The sequence below is a fragment of the Oncorhynchus mykiss genome, chromosome 5 (assembly GCF_013265735.2).
Source record: "Oncorhynchus mykiss isolate Arlee chromosome 5, USDA_OmykA_1.1, whole genome shotgun sequence".
Taxonomy (NCBI): domain Eukaryota; kingdom Metazoa; phylum Chordata; class Actinopteri; order Salmoniformes; family Salmonidae; genus Oncorhynchus; species Oncorhynchus mykiss.
The window spans coordinates 67,280,894-67,297,900 of NC_048569.1; the positions used below are offsets into that span (position 1 = coordinate 67,280,894).

General features: G+C 40.3%; 1 protein-coding gene across 1 annotated transcript in view; it reads left to right on the plus strand.

The window, feature by feature from the left end:
- Positions 1–8,092, plus strand: part of LOC110524404 (ephrin type-B receptor 1) — a 208,975-nt gene extending 200,883 nt beyond the window's left edge. The window contains exons 14-16 of the mRNA XM_021604004.2: positions 2,278–2,471; positions 2,626–2,781; positions 5,058–8,092. Coding sequence (XP_021459679.2) covers positions 2,278–2,471; positions 2,626–2,781; positions 5,058–5,166 — 459 coding nt within the window. The 3' untranslated portion in view covers positions 5,167–8,092. The remainder of the gene's footprint in view (positions 1–2,277; positions 2,472–2,625; positions 2,782–5,057) is intronic.
- The last annotated feature ends 8,915 nt before the right edge of the window (positions 8,093–17,007 follow it).

A 17,007-nucleotide genomic window follows, 5' to 3' on the forward strand; every position in this document is an offset into this window, starting at 1 on the left:
TCACCAATCTACACACAGTACCATGTGAAAGCATGTTTTTTGACACTTTTGCAAATTTATTGAAAATGACATACAGAAATATCTAATTTACATAAGTATTCACAACCCTGAGTCAATACATATGCAGTGATTACAGCTGCTATTCTTTCTGGGTATGTCTCTAACAGCTTTGCACATTATTCTTTTAACAATTCTTCAATCTCTGTCAAGTTGGTTCTTGATCATTGCTTGACAGCCATTTTAAAGTCTTGCCATATATTTTCAAGATGATTTAAGTCAAAACTGTAACTAAGCCACTCAGAAAGATTCAATGTCATTTTGGTAAACAACTCCAGTGTATATGTGGCCTTGTGTTTTAGGTTATTGTCCTGCTGAAAGGTGAATTTGTCTCCCAGTGTCTGTTTCAAAGCAGACTGAAACAGGTTTTCCTCTAGGATTTTTCCTGTACTTGGCTTTAGTCCGTTTCTTTTTATGTAAAAAACAACCCTGTCCTTGACAATGACAAGCATACCCATAACATGATGCAGCCACCACTATGCTTGAAAATATGAAGAGTAGTACGAGGTGATGTGTTTTTTGCATTTGCCCCAAACATAACGCTTTGTATTCAGGACATAGTACATTTCTTTGTCACGTTTTTTTGCAGTTTTACTGTAGTGCCTTATTGCAAACAATAAGAAAAATAATTCCACTTTGACATCATGGGGTTTTGTGTGTAGGCCAGTGACACAAAATCTCAATTTATACTATTTTTAATTCAGGCTGTAACACAACAAAATGTGGAAAAAGTCAAGGGGTGTGAATACTTTCTGAGTGCACTGTATGTGACTGCATTAAATAAATTGAGAATACCATGATACAGGGCTCATTATTTCATTTAAGGATGTCATTACGGGTGTCTACTAGTGAGCTTTTGTCTGTATTGACACTGAGTTTCATATTCATACTCGTTTTATGTCAAACTAACACTTAACACTGGTCTCCTCAAATCTCCATCACAAATATTACACTGCTGAATTGTTGTGGATCTGTCTGTCTGCCAGACTCTGTAGTTGTGTGCAGTTTTTATTCAGAGCCTGTGTAGTGGCACTGCAGTCTCCACCAGTGCAGCACTCTGTAAATCCTTGGAGTAACCCACCTAGAGATGACGGAGGATTATAGGTAAAGAAGATTATTGTGAATGCACGGCTTCCCATTTGCAACAGTCCTACCTCAGACACTAACGAGATCTCCCGTAGTGAATTCCCAGACAGCAACTCTCTCGCCTGCCACTCTCCTGCAATCAAGGTTGAATAGTCAGGGGCGGGGGAAGATTTCTTAACACAGACCAGCTCTCGGTATATAGTTCATTAAATTCCCACTCTCTCCTTTTTTTCAATTTTACAAGCAATCAGGCCCCAGCCCCCAAAAGGAAGCTGGCTCCTGCCGGTTTCTATAGCAAAGCTGTCTCTTCTTTTATGCTGTGGTGATTGACGGCTGTCTGGAGAGACCACCCTCTCTCTGATAAAAGAGAAATCAGGGAACGGAGATATATCAAAATCCCTTCAGACCATCCTGTTTTTGAAAGCAATTATCAGCTGTGGTATCCGTTGTTCTGCCTGAAGTTCAGCTGCAGCACAGAGACCAGGGAAAAGCTGCTGAGGATCGTATGGATAGAGAAAATAGATTAATCAAATGGGATGTTACTGTAAACTTTGATTGACAGATTTGGATGTAGAGTGAAGATACCTGGGTCACAAAGAGTGCAAATTTCTGTGAAGTTGAACAAAACTTTGCACATTGTATTCGGTGTATCTTTCCCCTCCTTACAGCTAGTGTTTACACAAACACAAAGCTAGGTCTTATACAAGCAGTGACAAGCTGTAAGGAAGCTTAAATTGGATATGATGATATCATTGGAAGTGTGCCAATGAAATCCTATTAGAGCGGGCATCCACTGCTCTGTTATGGTGTTCTGAAACCTCCAATTTGGAAGCAGTTCAGTTGCAGGTGTCTTGAAACATACAGGAAATCAAAAAACCTTTGTCAATTGGTTATGAGCTCTTCCATTGTTTAGAACCACAATGGACATTTTCCATATTAGATTTGTGTTTCATATGTATGTTTCGCTGTCAAACAATGTGTTCAAACCAACACCTTTGTCCGTCCCTGTAGTCTAGGTTCATGGAGTGTCCTTTTGATTCTCAGTCTCCCAGTGTAGTCTACTATGTCCCTCTCTTTTTCCTTCCTTTCCTCTCTTTAAATGTGACATCTCTTTCTCCTCTCCTCCTGGTACAGGTGATCAATGCCATAGAGCAGGACTACCGTCTGCCCCCTCCCATGGACTGCCCCACAGCACTACACCAGCTGATGCTGGACTGCTGGCAGAAAGACAGAAACGCCCGGCCCAAATTCCCTGACATCGTCAATACGCTGGACAAGATGATGCGCAACCCTACCAGCCTCAAAGCTGTGGCCACCATCACTGCAGTGTACGTCTGTAAAAACTGGTTTGACTCTCAACAGAACACATACATCACCTTCATAGCACACAAACCATATTACTGAAACACTTGTCCCAGGTTTCCCCTCTCCTGTACCACATCCCTTCAATGTTTCATCCCTCTCCTCTCTTTTTCTCCATAGGCCTTCTCAGCCCCTGCTGGGCCGCTCCATTCCAGACTTCACCACCTTCACCTCTGTGGAGGACTGGCTAGGTGCCATCAAGATGGGCCAGTACAGAGACACCTTTCTGGGGTCCGGCTTCACCTCCTTACCCCTGGTGGCTCAGATCACCTCTGAGTAAGTCCTGACGTCGTCATATCCCACCTAATTTCCCCATCTTATGAGGAGTCACCAAATAGTAAAACCCTCCAATCACTATCCACTGTAGCAATATAATATTTGATCAGCCCTTGATCAGGTAGATGCTTCCCAATATTACTTTTTTTGAGAAGTGTTACACTAGCAGTCATGGAAAACACACACCTGCCTGCACACATGCACACACACGCAAACGGGTGAACGCAACACACTCATTTGTCACAGATTACAGAAGGTCTCAGAAGTATTATCCCCCTATAATTAGATTTGCACTCTTCTAGATGTAGCGTAATGGGGCAGGCTGGAATGAATTTTCAATCAGGTTCACTGAGACAGCCAACCAGCCACACAGGCCATTGCAGTCACACATCCACCTTCAAAAAGCTGTCTCAGAATAATGGGAATCATGCTCCTGGCTCAGACACAGGAATAATCCCTTCAGTAAATGTCCATAGGAGCTCAGGACTGTCATGCTTCAAATCCACCAGGCATTCAGAGCTCTGGATAGGTCTACGTCGCCAAGGTCTTACTAATCACTTTGATTTGATAGTGGCACGAATACAAATTATTTAAAGTAGGACAAATGATTGGCTTTCCTTTGGTTGTTTGCCGGTTAGCGTTTTTTGTCATGAATCTTGTTCTGGAGGCAGCTCTGCAGAGTGGTCATTAGCTGGCACAGCCACAAAGTCATAACATCTGATTTTAACCCTAACCCTAGCCACACTGCTAACCCTAATGCCTAACCCTAATTTTAAATTCAGACCAAAAAGGACATTTTGACTTTGCAGCTGGCTCATCTAAGGAGAAATCACTCAGTTCTGGCTCCATGACAAGACACATCTCCAATCCAAAATCAAATCTAGAATCGGCTTTCTATTTCGCAACAAAGCCTCCTTATCTCACCCCGCCAAACTTACCCTCGTAAAAATTACAATCCTACCGATCCTCGACTTCGGCGATGTCATCTACAAAATAGCTTCCAACACTCTACTCAGCAAACTGGATGCAGTCTATCACAGTACCATCCGTTTTATTACCAAATTACCTTATACCACCCACCACTGTGACCTGTATGGTCTAGTCAGCTGGCCCTCGCTACATATTCGTCGCCAGACCCACTGGCTCCAGGTCATCTATAAGTCTATGCTAGGTAAAGCTCCGCCTTATCTCAGTTCACTGGTCACGATAAAAACACCCACCCGTAGCACACATTCCAGCAGGTATATCTATCTCACTTATCATCCCCAAAGCCAACACCTCATTTGGCCGCCTTTCCTTCCAGATCTCTGCTGCCAGTGACTGGAACAAATTGCAAAAATCGCTGAAGTTGGAGACTTTTATTTCCCTCACCAACTTTAAATATCAACTATCTGAGCAGCTAGCCGATCGCTGCAGCTGTACATAGTCCATCTGTAAATAGCCCACCCAATCTACCTACCGCATCCCCATACTGTTTTTTTAAATGTACTTTTCTGCTGTTTTGCACACCAGTATCTCTACTTGAACAACATCATCTGCTCATTTATCACTCCAGTGTTAATCTGCTGAATTGTAATTACTTCGCTCCTATGGCCTATTTATTGCCTACCTCCTCATGCCTTTTGCACACACTGTATATAGACATTCTTTTTTTCTACTGTGTCATTGACTTGTTTATTGTGTTATTGGCTTGTTTATTGTTTACTCCATGTGTAACTCTGTGTTGTTGTCTGTGTCACACTGCTTTGCTTTATCTTGGCCAGGTCGCAGTTGCAAATGGGAACTTGTTCTCAACTAGCCTACCTGGTTAAAAGAAATGTGGGGGGGAAAAAAAGTTATCAAATAGATGGCCTTGAGATTAGTGTTGTCCATTTGACTGCTACTGTAGAAGTCAGCAACAATTCCCAGCACTCCTCAACCAATAGTGTCCATTCTGGGCTTACCATTGTGAATAGAACAGTGTATTACCATATGAATGGGAACAGTAAAAATATTTTGTGCTTATCTCTAGCAGGGAGTGTATCTGGCACATTGTTTACTGCGCTGGAAACCATCCCTACATGTTTATATTTCTGCTCTGCCTCAAGCAGACAAAATATTGTACCATTGTGTTTGTGCATGGTGGGATTGTTTGTCTATGTATTAGTACACGCACAATGAGAATATCCATAGCCCAATAATTCCATCCAAGAGAAAACACACAGCCATGAGGTACTGTACTGTGAACACCTCCATCTCTCAGCCATGTTGTTGACACTGTTCGTCCTGTTTGTCAGAGACCTGTTGAGGATAGGAGTGACCCTGGCCGGCCATCAGAAGAAGATCCTGAGCAGTGTCCAGTCTATGAGGGACCAGATGGCCCAGTCTCCCAACTCCATGGCCTGACTGCAGGGGGGCCACCACCACCACCATGGAACCCATAGTACAACTCCTGATGACCCTAAAGAATACACCAGGGTGGAGACACTAGCCTTGATCTAACAACAACATTCACGCCCACAACACACTTTCTGAAGACCAGAGGGAAAGATACCTGCCCTCTAGTCTACTGAAGGTACAAAGGGATAGAAGATAAGATTCTGCCTCAGAACAACTTCACTGGTTCAATCACAGCAGTCTATCAAGTTGGCTTATTTTTTGCTGAAGAATAGAGCAAGTGGAAATGCAAGGGCGTTTGTTTGCCTGCTCTGACAGATGGTCTTAAATTGCGAAAAATAAAATATAAAAAACCTGTGCTACTTTATGTGAGGATCAATGGGATGACTTAGCCAAAGAACAGCATCAAACGGTGTCACCCAAATTTAAAAAAAAATACAAAAAAGATATTAAAATCAAAACAAGTAGATTGACTTATTTAAATGAATCTTCATATTGAAGATGATTTGTAAATACTATATGGATATTAATTGTATGCTTGCATTTTTTGCAACAACAACAGCTAGTTTCACCTGAATAGTTTAGGATCGTTGTAGTCATGAAGGGTTCTTTTCTATGGAGGCACTTGGAAGTTCTTCCCAATAGGAGGCAGATCCATGGGGTAAAGACCGACATGACTGATTCTGTATTAAAGGATACACTGTTTATATATACATATAAGATATCTCTTTGTAATGTTTTAGACTTTCAGAGACCAGATTGACATTGAACCCATACAACTACAAGAGTCAGTAAGTGTCTAGTGTTGTGCATCGAATACCCAGGCTAAGAAATAATGTTACAGGGACAGTGAAGGTTATATGAAATCTGAAAGTTGTATTGACAGTCTCAAGTGCTTTGTGCTTTCACCACACTACTACAATAGAACGTTACCTACCATTTCCAGTTCCTTTTCAAACATGACAACAGAACATCTTTCCCAGTTTGTCATGTTGGGTTGACCATGCTGTGTTGATTCTGGGCTACTCGAGGCGCGTTAAAGAACTGTGTCAAAAGCACGATGTAAGTCAGTGAAGGTTGTTGTTATTATGACAGAGAGAGTCGGAATATAAGTAATAGGGATGGACTTTGTAAAGCTACCTTTTAATTAACACAGGTGACTTCCTCCCACGCCAAGCCATTAAGTGGCAGGAATGAGGTTCAAAACGTCTGGGGGAATACTGATTGTTACAGACAGGTCATTCTCCTATCAGATTCTGACATTTCATTGCCTTGTACTTCCACTCCTTTTTTAATTACGTTGATATCTACTGACGATAGACATCATCTATTTGCGATCAGCCCATAATGATGTGTGGTGATGATGGGGGCTGTTGAAACAGTGCAGGTTAATAGCTTGAAGTGGGTGGCTGTGTTCTCCTGGGGACCTAGACGCTGGAACTGAAGCATCAAATTCATTACCCAGCTCAAATATGACGGATTACAGGGTAACAAGTGGGAGCCTTCTAACATAATACCTTTGAAAAAGTGTCTACTGTTCATTTGTGTGCATATTTGCTCAGCAGGCCTTAGACTGCATGTGAAGCTATGTACAGAGTAACTGCCATCGCCATTGCAAATCATTGTCTCTCTAACTACTATCACAGTAGGAGCTGTCTTCAGCAGTGTCATGGTAACCTCTCACAGTTAGTTATTGGTGGCAACAAAGAGTTATTATTGAGCAGAGCAGACTGTACTGTATGTCAGGGCCCATCAGGTTAAGTGTTACAAAAACACTTTCGCCAAATCTGTCTCAACAGTACCTAATGCATAACATCATACTGAGAGTATTGTATCACCTGCATTCAAGCAGACTTTGAAGAAGAAAGTGTCATTATGGAATTTTAAGTCTTTCTAAATTAGACATCTGTTCATTCTGTGGGGACATAAAAAGTTGCTGTCCTTATTCAAGTTTTCCTTTTTATAATAGTAATTTGGTAACGGTTGGACGTTAGTGTTCAGCTTCACTCCACTGATTCGGGTAATAGACTGGTGGAATTGGAAAAAGTGTTGTTATTTTGAAGATGAAAGCTGGGAGAAGTTGGAGAACTTGCGCTGAATGTGAAAGTAGTCTGACATTGTGAGGTCTCTTATCTGTGTTCTGCATTTAAAGTGCCTTTCTGTAATTCAGACAGTCTCGTTAAAAGTCAAGGTCCAACAGCAAATGCAGACACTCCCAGACTCATTGAGGCAAACTTAGAGATTCCTATAAGTGGATTCATTCCTTATTCAAGTGGACATACTTTATGGTGGTATTGCTGACTTTCTAGACTGTTTAATTGTCACATTGACTTCATCTCCCCTTGTAATTGTGCCACTTTAAGTAATCCACCAGCAGATAAGAAACCTCCTGGCCCAAACGCTAACTTTCACTCCCTTGCTCTCCTATTCTCCTGCCACTTAAACAAACTTGTCTCCCAGGATATTGCTGTTTTTGGAGTGTTGTGAGAAATTTCTCTCTGATTTTTTTGTTTGTTTGTCTGTTTTCAAAACCAGTATTTATCTACATTTTGAGGAATGTAATACTTCCAGCTCGTCAAAAAAAAGTAGATTGCTTGGATCAAGACAGATTTCCCCTACATTTTCAGAGTACGCCATTGTGAAACCGCCCCTTTCCATTTTCAAAGACATCTCACTGGTGGCTTTTTTCTCCGGCCATGTCACTGGACTGAGGCTGGAAAGCAACAACATAGCGACATGAGAACGGACACACTCATCCAACCTACTGTAAATAAGACTTGACACAACCAGGAGGGATCTTTTCATTTGTTCGGGGGTGTCATTGTACAGTTACAAATTTGTTTATTGTGCTGAGTATGTCAGAGTTTGTAGTTGTAACTTTCTGAGAAGAAATATTGTATTAAATGCACTCAATAAAGACAAATCAATCAAGCAAGTCCATGTATTCCCCTGGAAGGTCGTCAGTCTGCGTGAGATCTTGTAAGTTGTGGAGAACAAATGAACAGTGTGAATGCAGTTGAAAATACAAGCCTGTGTTAACATGCCCTTGAAAAAACATTACGTTGAGAAGTTAGAATACAACTTTTGCCTTTTATGTTTCAATAAACCCCTTCGTGAAGTATTGCTGATGCTGACACCCTCAGCATCAAGTGTGTGGGAGCGATAGAGGTCCTGAAATTACTTTACGCTTCAGTATCCAACATAGAGTAATAAACAATGGCCAAATGCAATAAGAAAACCACATTATTTGAAGTTTCATATCACACATTTGACATGGGATTTTAAGGGGGATGGAATGAGAGTGTAGGGACCCACAGATGTAATCTTGCTGTATGTGGAATGCCTGTTTTAATGTATCACGAACCGAGGCAGGATTTCAAACTTGGCATATTTCTTGTCTCAAATGGGACTGAATGTAAATGTTTCTTCAACAACAGCACAAAGACACAGGATGCAAAAAAATGATTTTACGTTTCATTTTTACCCATGTTTCAATATTAGGTTGGTGCTTGAATATTCTCCTGAACTAAAAGCCTTTGGAACACACACAACAAAATACATAATTATAACTCTATATTATAGTATGACTCCTTCTAGGAATATGCTGCCCCCTCAGCTCTGCCCACCCACTTCAATTAAACAAGGTACTTAATCAAAGTAATCCCATTAAAGGACAGCATGCTGGGATATCGGCCCTAATCAACATGGCACGTTATAATTCACATGGAATCCCCAGCGTCAGGACGTACAAGAGAGGTTACACTTCACTGTAATTGCATTTCTACAACTACACCCATTGTCAATTATCCCATTCTAATTACTATTCATAGTCGTAATTATCTTGTTGCTATAGTTTCTGTGGCACAAATCCATTTAATGTGAATTGATATGCTAACTTTAATCACTTCATATGAAAATGCTGGCTAATCATTTACCGGTGAAGGAGCCATTATACATGAATTAGGTAACCACTTTTAAAACAACATTCAAGGTGGGCAAATGGCTGTTTCTCTAATCTGTCCTCAGAACTCCTGCAGGGGAATTCCAGTACACAGTTAATTGACAAACCCCTCACTATTGCTTTTTAATTGCATGTGTTTATTACTGTCTTTTAACTTCACAATCAATATTTCAAGTAGTTATCGTTCAACAGGAACCAGAGAGTTAGTTCAAGTAATAAGGGAGAGAGCAGCGTGCTACGATTATTCTACAGGAGGACATGTCCTTGAGAACTGGTTAAATCCAAAAGGATTATTCAGTTGTCCATTAGCTAACCGTTGCTAACAAAACCCTCTTGACAATGATTGGTTACATGATGGGGGCCACAATGTCATATTGTAGACCTTGAATACAAAATTACACTATTGAAATGACCTCGCAACATACAATGGACCTGTCATCCAACAGATTGGATGTGTGCTTCTTCACTGCAATAGATGGTGCTGATTGGACAGTTACCCTAACCATACGATCTAGACTAGGGTTAGGGTTATGGTTACGGTTAGGGTAAGGGTAAGGGTTGAGCCGTGGTGTGGACATGAAGCTAGGGTTAGTGTTGCTGCAGGGTAAGGGTTAGGGTTGAAACTAAGGTTAGGCTTGAACTAGGATGAGGCTAGCTTGATGTCCACACCTAACCCTAATTCATAAGCATACATAGGTTTAAATGTGCATTACAGCATAATACTGCAACCTGCTATGTAGTTCTTCCCTTAGACAGCCCAATGTGTGCACAGCAGAAATAACCACAGTTTTCTCAAATATGCTGAATTTGATCCCCAGCCTTCCCAGCAGGAAAAGCTGAAATCTGGAAATTCAGAGCGACAGATACAATACATATTTTGTCATAGTGGGTGAGTGTACGTTAATGCACCATTAGCTTCTGTTTACCCATGAAGTGTCCATTGTGACACATTGCATTTACATTTTAATTTAATCATTAAATGTACTGGGCTTTTATTAAATGTTTTACTCGAGCTCACGTGGCTGCATAGCAGAAACATGAAAAAATAACATCAATGAAGCAGCCAAAACGATGTACCAGAGGCAACCCTGCGTCTCCCTATGTGCTGTCATTCCTATAATCTTAACTAATCTATCTCAAACCAGATCTTCCAGGAAAGAGGAACAGTTGTAGAATGTCATGTCTGCAACCAGAATGAATCAATCAACTTAACCCTCTGATAAACTTAGCTGTCAAACAGTCTGAGTAAATATCAAATGTTGTTGCGTATACAAAATATGCAACATACTGTAAAATCTGAGATCTCCATACATTTCACACAACAGTATTTAACGAACTGTACAATAATTAATGTTATAGTGGTGCTCTAGAATTGGTGGTGATTGAGGATGTTGAGGTGTGTGTGTGTGCGGTAACAGAGTTCCTGTGAGTGAATGAGTATGCTGAGTCTATTAAAGAACATGACATGTAATGCTCTTTCAGAATGGGCCAATAATATGAACCCATGCACTAAATGGTCTTCATGTGATATGTATGATGTCTTGCCTGTGGTTGAACCCTCCTGTTTAATATGTTAATGGCCTCCCTAAAAAATTGTCAAGCTTGGTGAAGCATGCTTATACGTCACACACAGCAGGAGCTGGAGCAAGGTATCTTTAAAAAAAAAGAGCTAAGGAAATAGATGACTGTACTGTATTTAGTAAATGCATTTTCCTAGTCAATATACATAAAAAGACACATGGACCACTTTAATAACATGTCAGAAAATAAGGTGCAATGTAGTGCAGAGAGTGAGAAATGGGGGCAAGAGAGAGGGGGGAAGGATTATGGTTAAGGTTGATGAAATCCCCAGAGAGGGAGTTAAATTCAGGAAACTCACAACACCACACAGCTCCCCCTCTTCCATGATCCCTGAGCTCCTCTCCAGTCATGCTCTGCATTATTCAGGATCCGGGGCCAGACAGTGATTTAATAGGGCGATATGTTTTGCACTCCATACTGAAATTCCTAGAGATGGGAGAGATTCTCCTTCCAGTGGTCACGGAAGACTAAAACCACTGGCAGAAAAAAGCCAGTGGTGCCAATGTTGGAATATTGTGGGGAAATTATCATTTATATTTTATTTCATCTAGTCCGCAGCTTTTCTGGAAGTAGATTGTGGCCCCTTTTTACACAGCAATGGGCCTCCTGTCTATAGAAGACTGGGCTTCGAGGACATTTTATCTCTGTGTTTAACTCTGTGTTAAAAATTGCCCATCACTGCTATTATGTCTTTGTTGAGTTTAAGTAATACGTTTAATTCATTTCTGTGGATCAGTGGCGGTCGGTGTCGTCTAAGATGAAGGAGGACGATCATTTTTTTAATGTTCATGGCCTTATTTCTATTACTGTAACGACTCTCGTTGGTGGTAGGAAGAGTGGACCAAAGCGCAGCGTGGAAAGTGTTCATTATTATTTTATTTCAAAAAACACTCAAACAAAATAACAAACGTAAAAACGAAAGCGCACAGTTCTGTCAGGCAGAAACACTAAACAGAAAACAAGATCCCACAAAACCCAAAAGGAAAACGACAACTTATATATGATCCCAACAATAGACAGCTGCCTCTGATTGGGAACCACACTCGGCCAAAAACAAAGAAATAGAAAACATAGACTTTCCCACCCGAGTCACACCCTGACCTAACCAAACATAGAGAATAATAGGCATCTCTAAGGTCAGGGCATGACAATTACAGTATATTGGATGACTCTCATTCATATTCCATTCACCCAGCTCAATGTAACACTGAGAGTGTCGTGTCTGTGACTATCGTTAAATGTGAAGATTGTTATTTTATCAAATCAATTCTCTATGTGTAATTATTATTACATTATTAAACTAATCATGTAAACTTTAATTAACTAGGAAGTCGGGGCAACACGGGAAAATGTTTATAGTCTCTCTTTCCCGAACCAACTCTTCAGATATTTTCATATCTTATCGATTTGTCTTCTATTAATGTATCATTATTACCTCAGTCTCATTTCTGAATGTTGCAAACCCTTGGATATCTGTATGAACCCTAGTCTCCATAATGAATCAGTGATATACAAATTGGCCTAATTATTTATTTACCAATCAACTAAACAAATCACAGAAACACATAAACAACAATATAGTTATTGGTTACTAACACAATGCATTGATAAGTCCCTAGTGGGCTAAACCGATATGACAGCTTGGTAGACAATGGAAAGGGGTGGGGACAGATAAGAGTGGGAAAGACAAAACGGATTTACTACACACCGTTGATAATTATATTCATTGAAATGTTAATGCTTTGCACATGAATGGCTGCTTATTTGAAAATAATATATATTTATGCCCGTATGCCCGTATGTCGTCGTTGTTTTCTCTGTTGGAATCGCCGGTCCATCTGCTGGAGAGTTTGTTCATCAGAGTCTCTGGTTAACTTCCCCAGAAGTCACAATGTCTTTTGTGGTTGTAGCTTTCTCAGTGGCTCTGGATAGTGTCTGTTGTAATGCCTACGTCAGGCGTACAGATGGTCGTTGCATAGAATAGGTGCTTCCGCGGTTGTCGGTAAACCTTCATATGGAAACACATACTCTCATTTACAAGGCTAACATCACATTTCATCTTTTCACAAATAGTTTCATATGTACTCATATACATATACATCAACCCCATAATTGAGATGTGGACACAACCAAAGACACAGTAATGTGTGTTTCCTGTCCTTCATGAGCTCACCAAATTAAACAAACTTGACGTGACTGTCCCTTAAGTGTCTACGGACCACTCCCACATTCTCAAAAAGAAAAATATTGTTAAATTATTCAAACGTTTAATGTCCAAGGGTCTCTCTGTGTTCCACAATTTACAGTCCAATCTCGAACACTACATAGCATAAAGGCAGCGTATTTTATGACTGCCATAAAATAGCCTACTTCCCACTCTCCCCCTCTACGAGAGAGAGCACACTGTAGAGCTGACCCACTGTAACCTGATCCTTCAGATCTTCACAGGAGAGTTATGACAGTAGATTTAGCCAACCATATGACATTCTAATTTCTCTATCCCCATCATGAGGTTGCTACAACCTAGCTAGTCTATGAATGAAGGTTTACAACTTAGGTGCATAGGTCAAGATAATTTTTTGTAATCAAGTTGAGAGACAGTGACACATTCAATATTGCCTTTCACACTCTTGCTTGCATCTAGCTGATCTAGGGTGTAATCCTTAGTCCAACAATTGCAAATTATAGTTTCTATTGGACAAATTCAGGTATGTTTATCCGCGTTTCATTCCGTTTGCTTCCGTTTAAGAAACGTTTTTCAACCGAATTGGCAGAATGATCACATGCAAACACAGTTCACTTTCATAGCAGCCACATACAAACAGCATGATCACTTTGCTCGTTGTAATTCCTTCGTACATCTACATGCTCTCCTCCTCTCTCACCTTCCCTTTGCTTGTGGACTTCACTGCACAACACATCAGCTGTCTGTGACCAGGCAAAAAAAAACGTTTGCATCATAACCACCACCAGGGGTGGTTTTAGAAGTGGGGGGTCATTACCTGGCTGGGGATCTGGGCCTCTAAAGCTCTCTCCTTGCTGGCCCTGGTGGTCTGCCATCCTGTGGGTTGTCACTCTGGCCTTGGCCTAACACAACCGAAACCAATAATGAATGTTTCACTAAGAACCTAAAGCCGAGTGGGGTGTGTTGGGTTGGGGTGTTGCAGGGTGATGGACTCCTAGGGACAGGACAGGGAGACCCAGCTACATTGTGTGAAAGTAAAAAGATCTCTACAGTACTATTAGTCTTATGGGTTTAATTATATGGAGGATTTTCTGTTTCTGTGTGTTAGTGTATATTTGAGGTGTATGTGTTTTTTTGTGTTTTTTTTGTTTCAGGATTGAGTGACTGATGTCCTGTGTACAGCCTGCGCAAAGAAAACTAAGCAGAGCTCATGTCTTTCGAGCTCCACATTTCAAATCATCATTAGAGTGCAGCCTTACATGCAGCCTTACAATGTATTAAAAATCTAAATATATAGCCCAACATTTGTAGAAGTACTAAAGTTACTTTAATAACTCTAAATTAAGCATATATGAATACCTATTTCTTTGTAAACCGCTCAACACTGAATAGCCTCATGTGCACACTCCCTCAAAATATCCTTTCTATTGTATTCAGCATCGTTCAATTTTATTCTTCATATTATAAAATAATGCCACGGAATTCTAAGCAAATCTTGTCACAGCCTTTTGGAATATCCATATCAGGACCTAACATAAGGACAACTCAGAGTATGCTATTCTGTTCTTCTGAAATAGACTACATTTTCTTCATGTCATGCTTCTTTAGACCTTTCTAAAATAAATAATGGATTTATTGTGAAGGTATAGGCTATATTACATGGATTTATTAGACTTTTTAAAATTGAGATGTTGCCAAGGTCAGCATCAGTGGCTTGTACGCTATGTGTGGATGCCAGGAGATGCTAAATGTGTATATGTTAATTAACAATCAATTACCGTGAGACCGACAGATATTTGCTTGACAATCACCGGCTGACAAAATTCTGTGACTACCACAGCCTTAACCTTTCTGATCTCCCCATCCCGGATCCGGGTTCGTGAATACAGACTCAAGCTCATTACCATAACGCAACGTTAACTATTCATGAAAATCGCAAATGAAATGAAATAAATATGCTAGCTCTCAAGCTTAGCCTTTTGTTAACAACACTGTCATCTCAGATTTTCAAAATATGCTTCTCAACCATTGCAAAACAATCATTTGTGTAACAGTATTGATGGCTAACGTAGCATTTAGCATTAGCATTCAGCTGGCAACATTTACACAAAAAAACAGAAAAGCATTCAAAAAAATCATTTACCTTTGAAGAACTTCAGATGTTTTCATTGAGGAGACTCTCAGATAGCAAATGTTCAGTTTTTCCTGAAAGATTATTTGTTTAGGACAAATCGCTCCGTTTTCTGCGTCACGTTTAGCTATGAAAAAACCCCTGTATCCAGGATTGTGTAAATCTATCAGCAAGCTCATTAGCATAACACAACGTTAACTATTTATGAAAATCGCAAATGAAATGAAATAAATATGCCATCTCTCAAGCTTAGCCTTTTGTAAACAACACTGTCATCTCAGATTTTCAAAATATGCTTCTCAACCATAGGAAAACAATCATTTGTGTAAAAGTAGCTAGCTAGAGTTAGCATTTCGCGTTAGCATTTAGCGTTAGCATTAGCGTTAGCATCCAGCACGCAACATTAACAAAAACATAAAAGCCTTCAAATAAAATCATTTACCTTTGAAGAACTTCTGATGTTTTCAATGAGGATACTCTCAGTTAGATAGCAGATGCTCAGTTTTTCCAAAAAGATTCCTTGTGTATTAGAAATAGCTCCGTTTTATACATCACATTTGGCTACCAAAAAAAATCCATAAATTCAGTCCTCAAAACGCAAACTTTTTTCCAAATTAACTCCATAATATCGACTGAAAACATGGCAAACGTTGTTTAGAATCAATCCTCAAGGTGTTTTTCACATATCTCTTCATTGATACATCGTTCTTGGAAACATGCTTTCTCTCCTGAATCCCAGGAGAAAATGCCTGCACCTGAAGATTACGCACAAATTTAGACAAAGGACACCGGGCGGACCTCTGGAAAATGTAGTCTCTTATGGCCAATCTTCCAATGATATGCCTACAAATACGTCACAATGCTGCTAAGACCTTGGGCGAACGACAGAAAGTGTAGGCTCATTCCTTGCGCAATCACAGCCATATAAGGAGAGAATGGAAAACAGAGCTTCAGAAATTCTGCTAATTCCTGGGTGATGCATCATCTTGGTTTCGCCTGTAGAATGAGTTCTGGGGCACTTACAGACAAAATCTTTGCAGATTCTGAAACTTCAGAGTGTTTTCTTTCCAAAACTGTCAAGAATATGCATAGTCGAGCATCTTTTCGTGACAAAATATCGCGCTTAAAACGGGAACGTTTTTTATCCAAAAATGAAATAGCGCCCCTAGAGCTCTAAGAGGTTAATCCAGACCTTATGAAAGTTGCCCAGTGTACCCGTAATCTTGTAATAAATAAAATCTAGTGATACATAACTTGAAATTGTGGGAGCATAACCAACCTTCTAATTAATGGCAATGCCTTTGTTAGCTGCTATAAATACTTGGTAACTCAGTTTCTTCAGATAACAGTCTCCAGCATCAACATTACCAAGCAAACAAAAACATGGAGAAGGGAGAAGGTAGAATCTGTAGACATGCTGGGATAAAATAATATACTGTTTGCCAGAATTCAGCCAGCCTTCACAAGACCATAACATATGCAAATTATATTATTTTCATGTTTTACACCTCCAGCAGAGAAACTATTTATTTATTAATCCAACAGGGGCAGGCAAAAGACAGGTCAAGGACAGGCAGGGGTCAGTAATGCAGATAGGTGTGGCAAAGGTACAGGACGGCAGGGTCAGGGTAGGCAGAGGTAAGTAATCGAGATAGGTGAGGCAAAGGTGCAGGATGGCAGGCAGACAAACAGAGAGCACAGGTATAAATACACAGGGGATAATGGGGACGATGGGTGACACCCGGGGGGGTGGAGACAATCACAAAGACAGGTGAAACAGATCAGGGTGTGACAACCAAGTCTTCCTCACATTTTTGTTTGACATTTTTAATACAGTTTGGAAATAAACTTTGGAGGTTTGTCAGACTGCCTTAAAATAACATCTGGCTTGTCCAGTGTTTGCTGCACAGAGAGAATAAAGTGTGGTTTCTGCAAAAATTCAACTAAACTCCACCACAGACTGTTCTTCCCTGGATGCCTGACCCTGCTGAG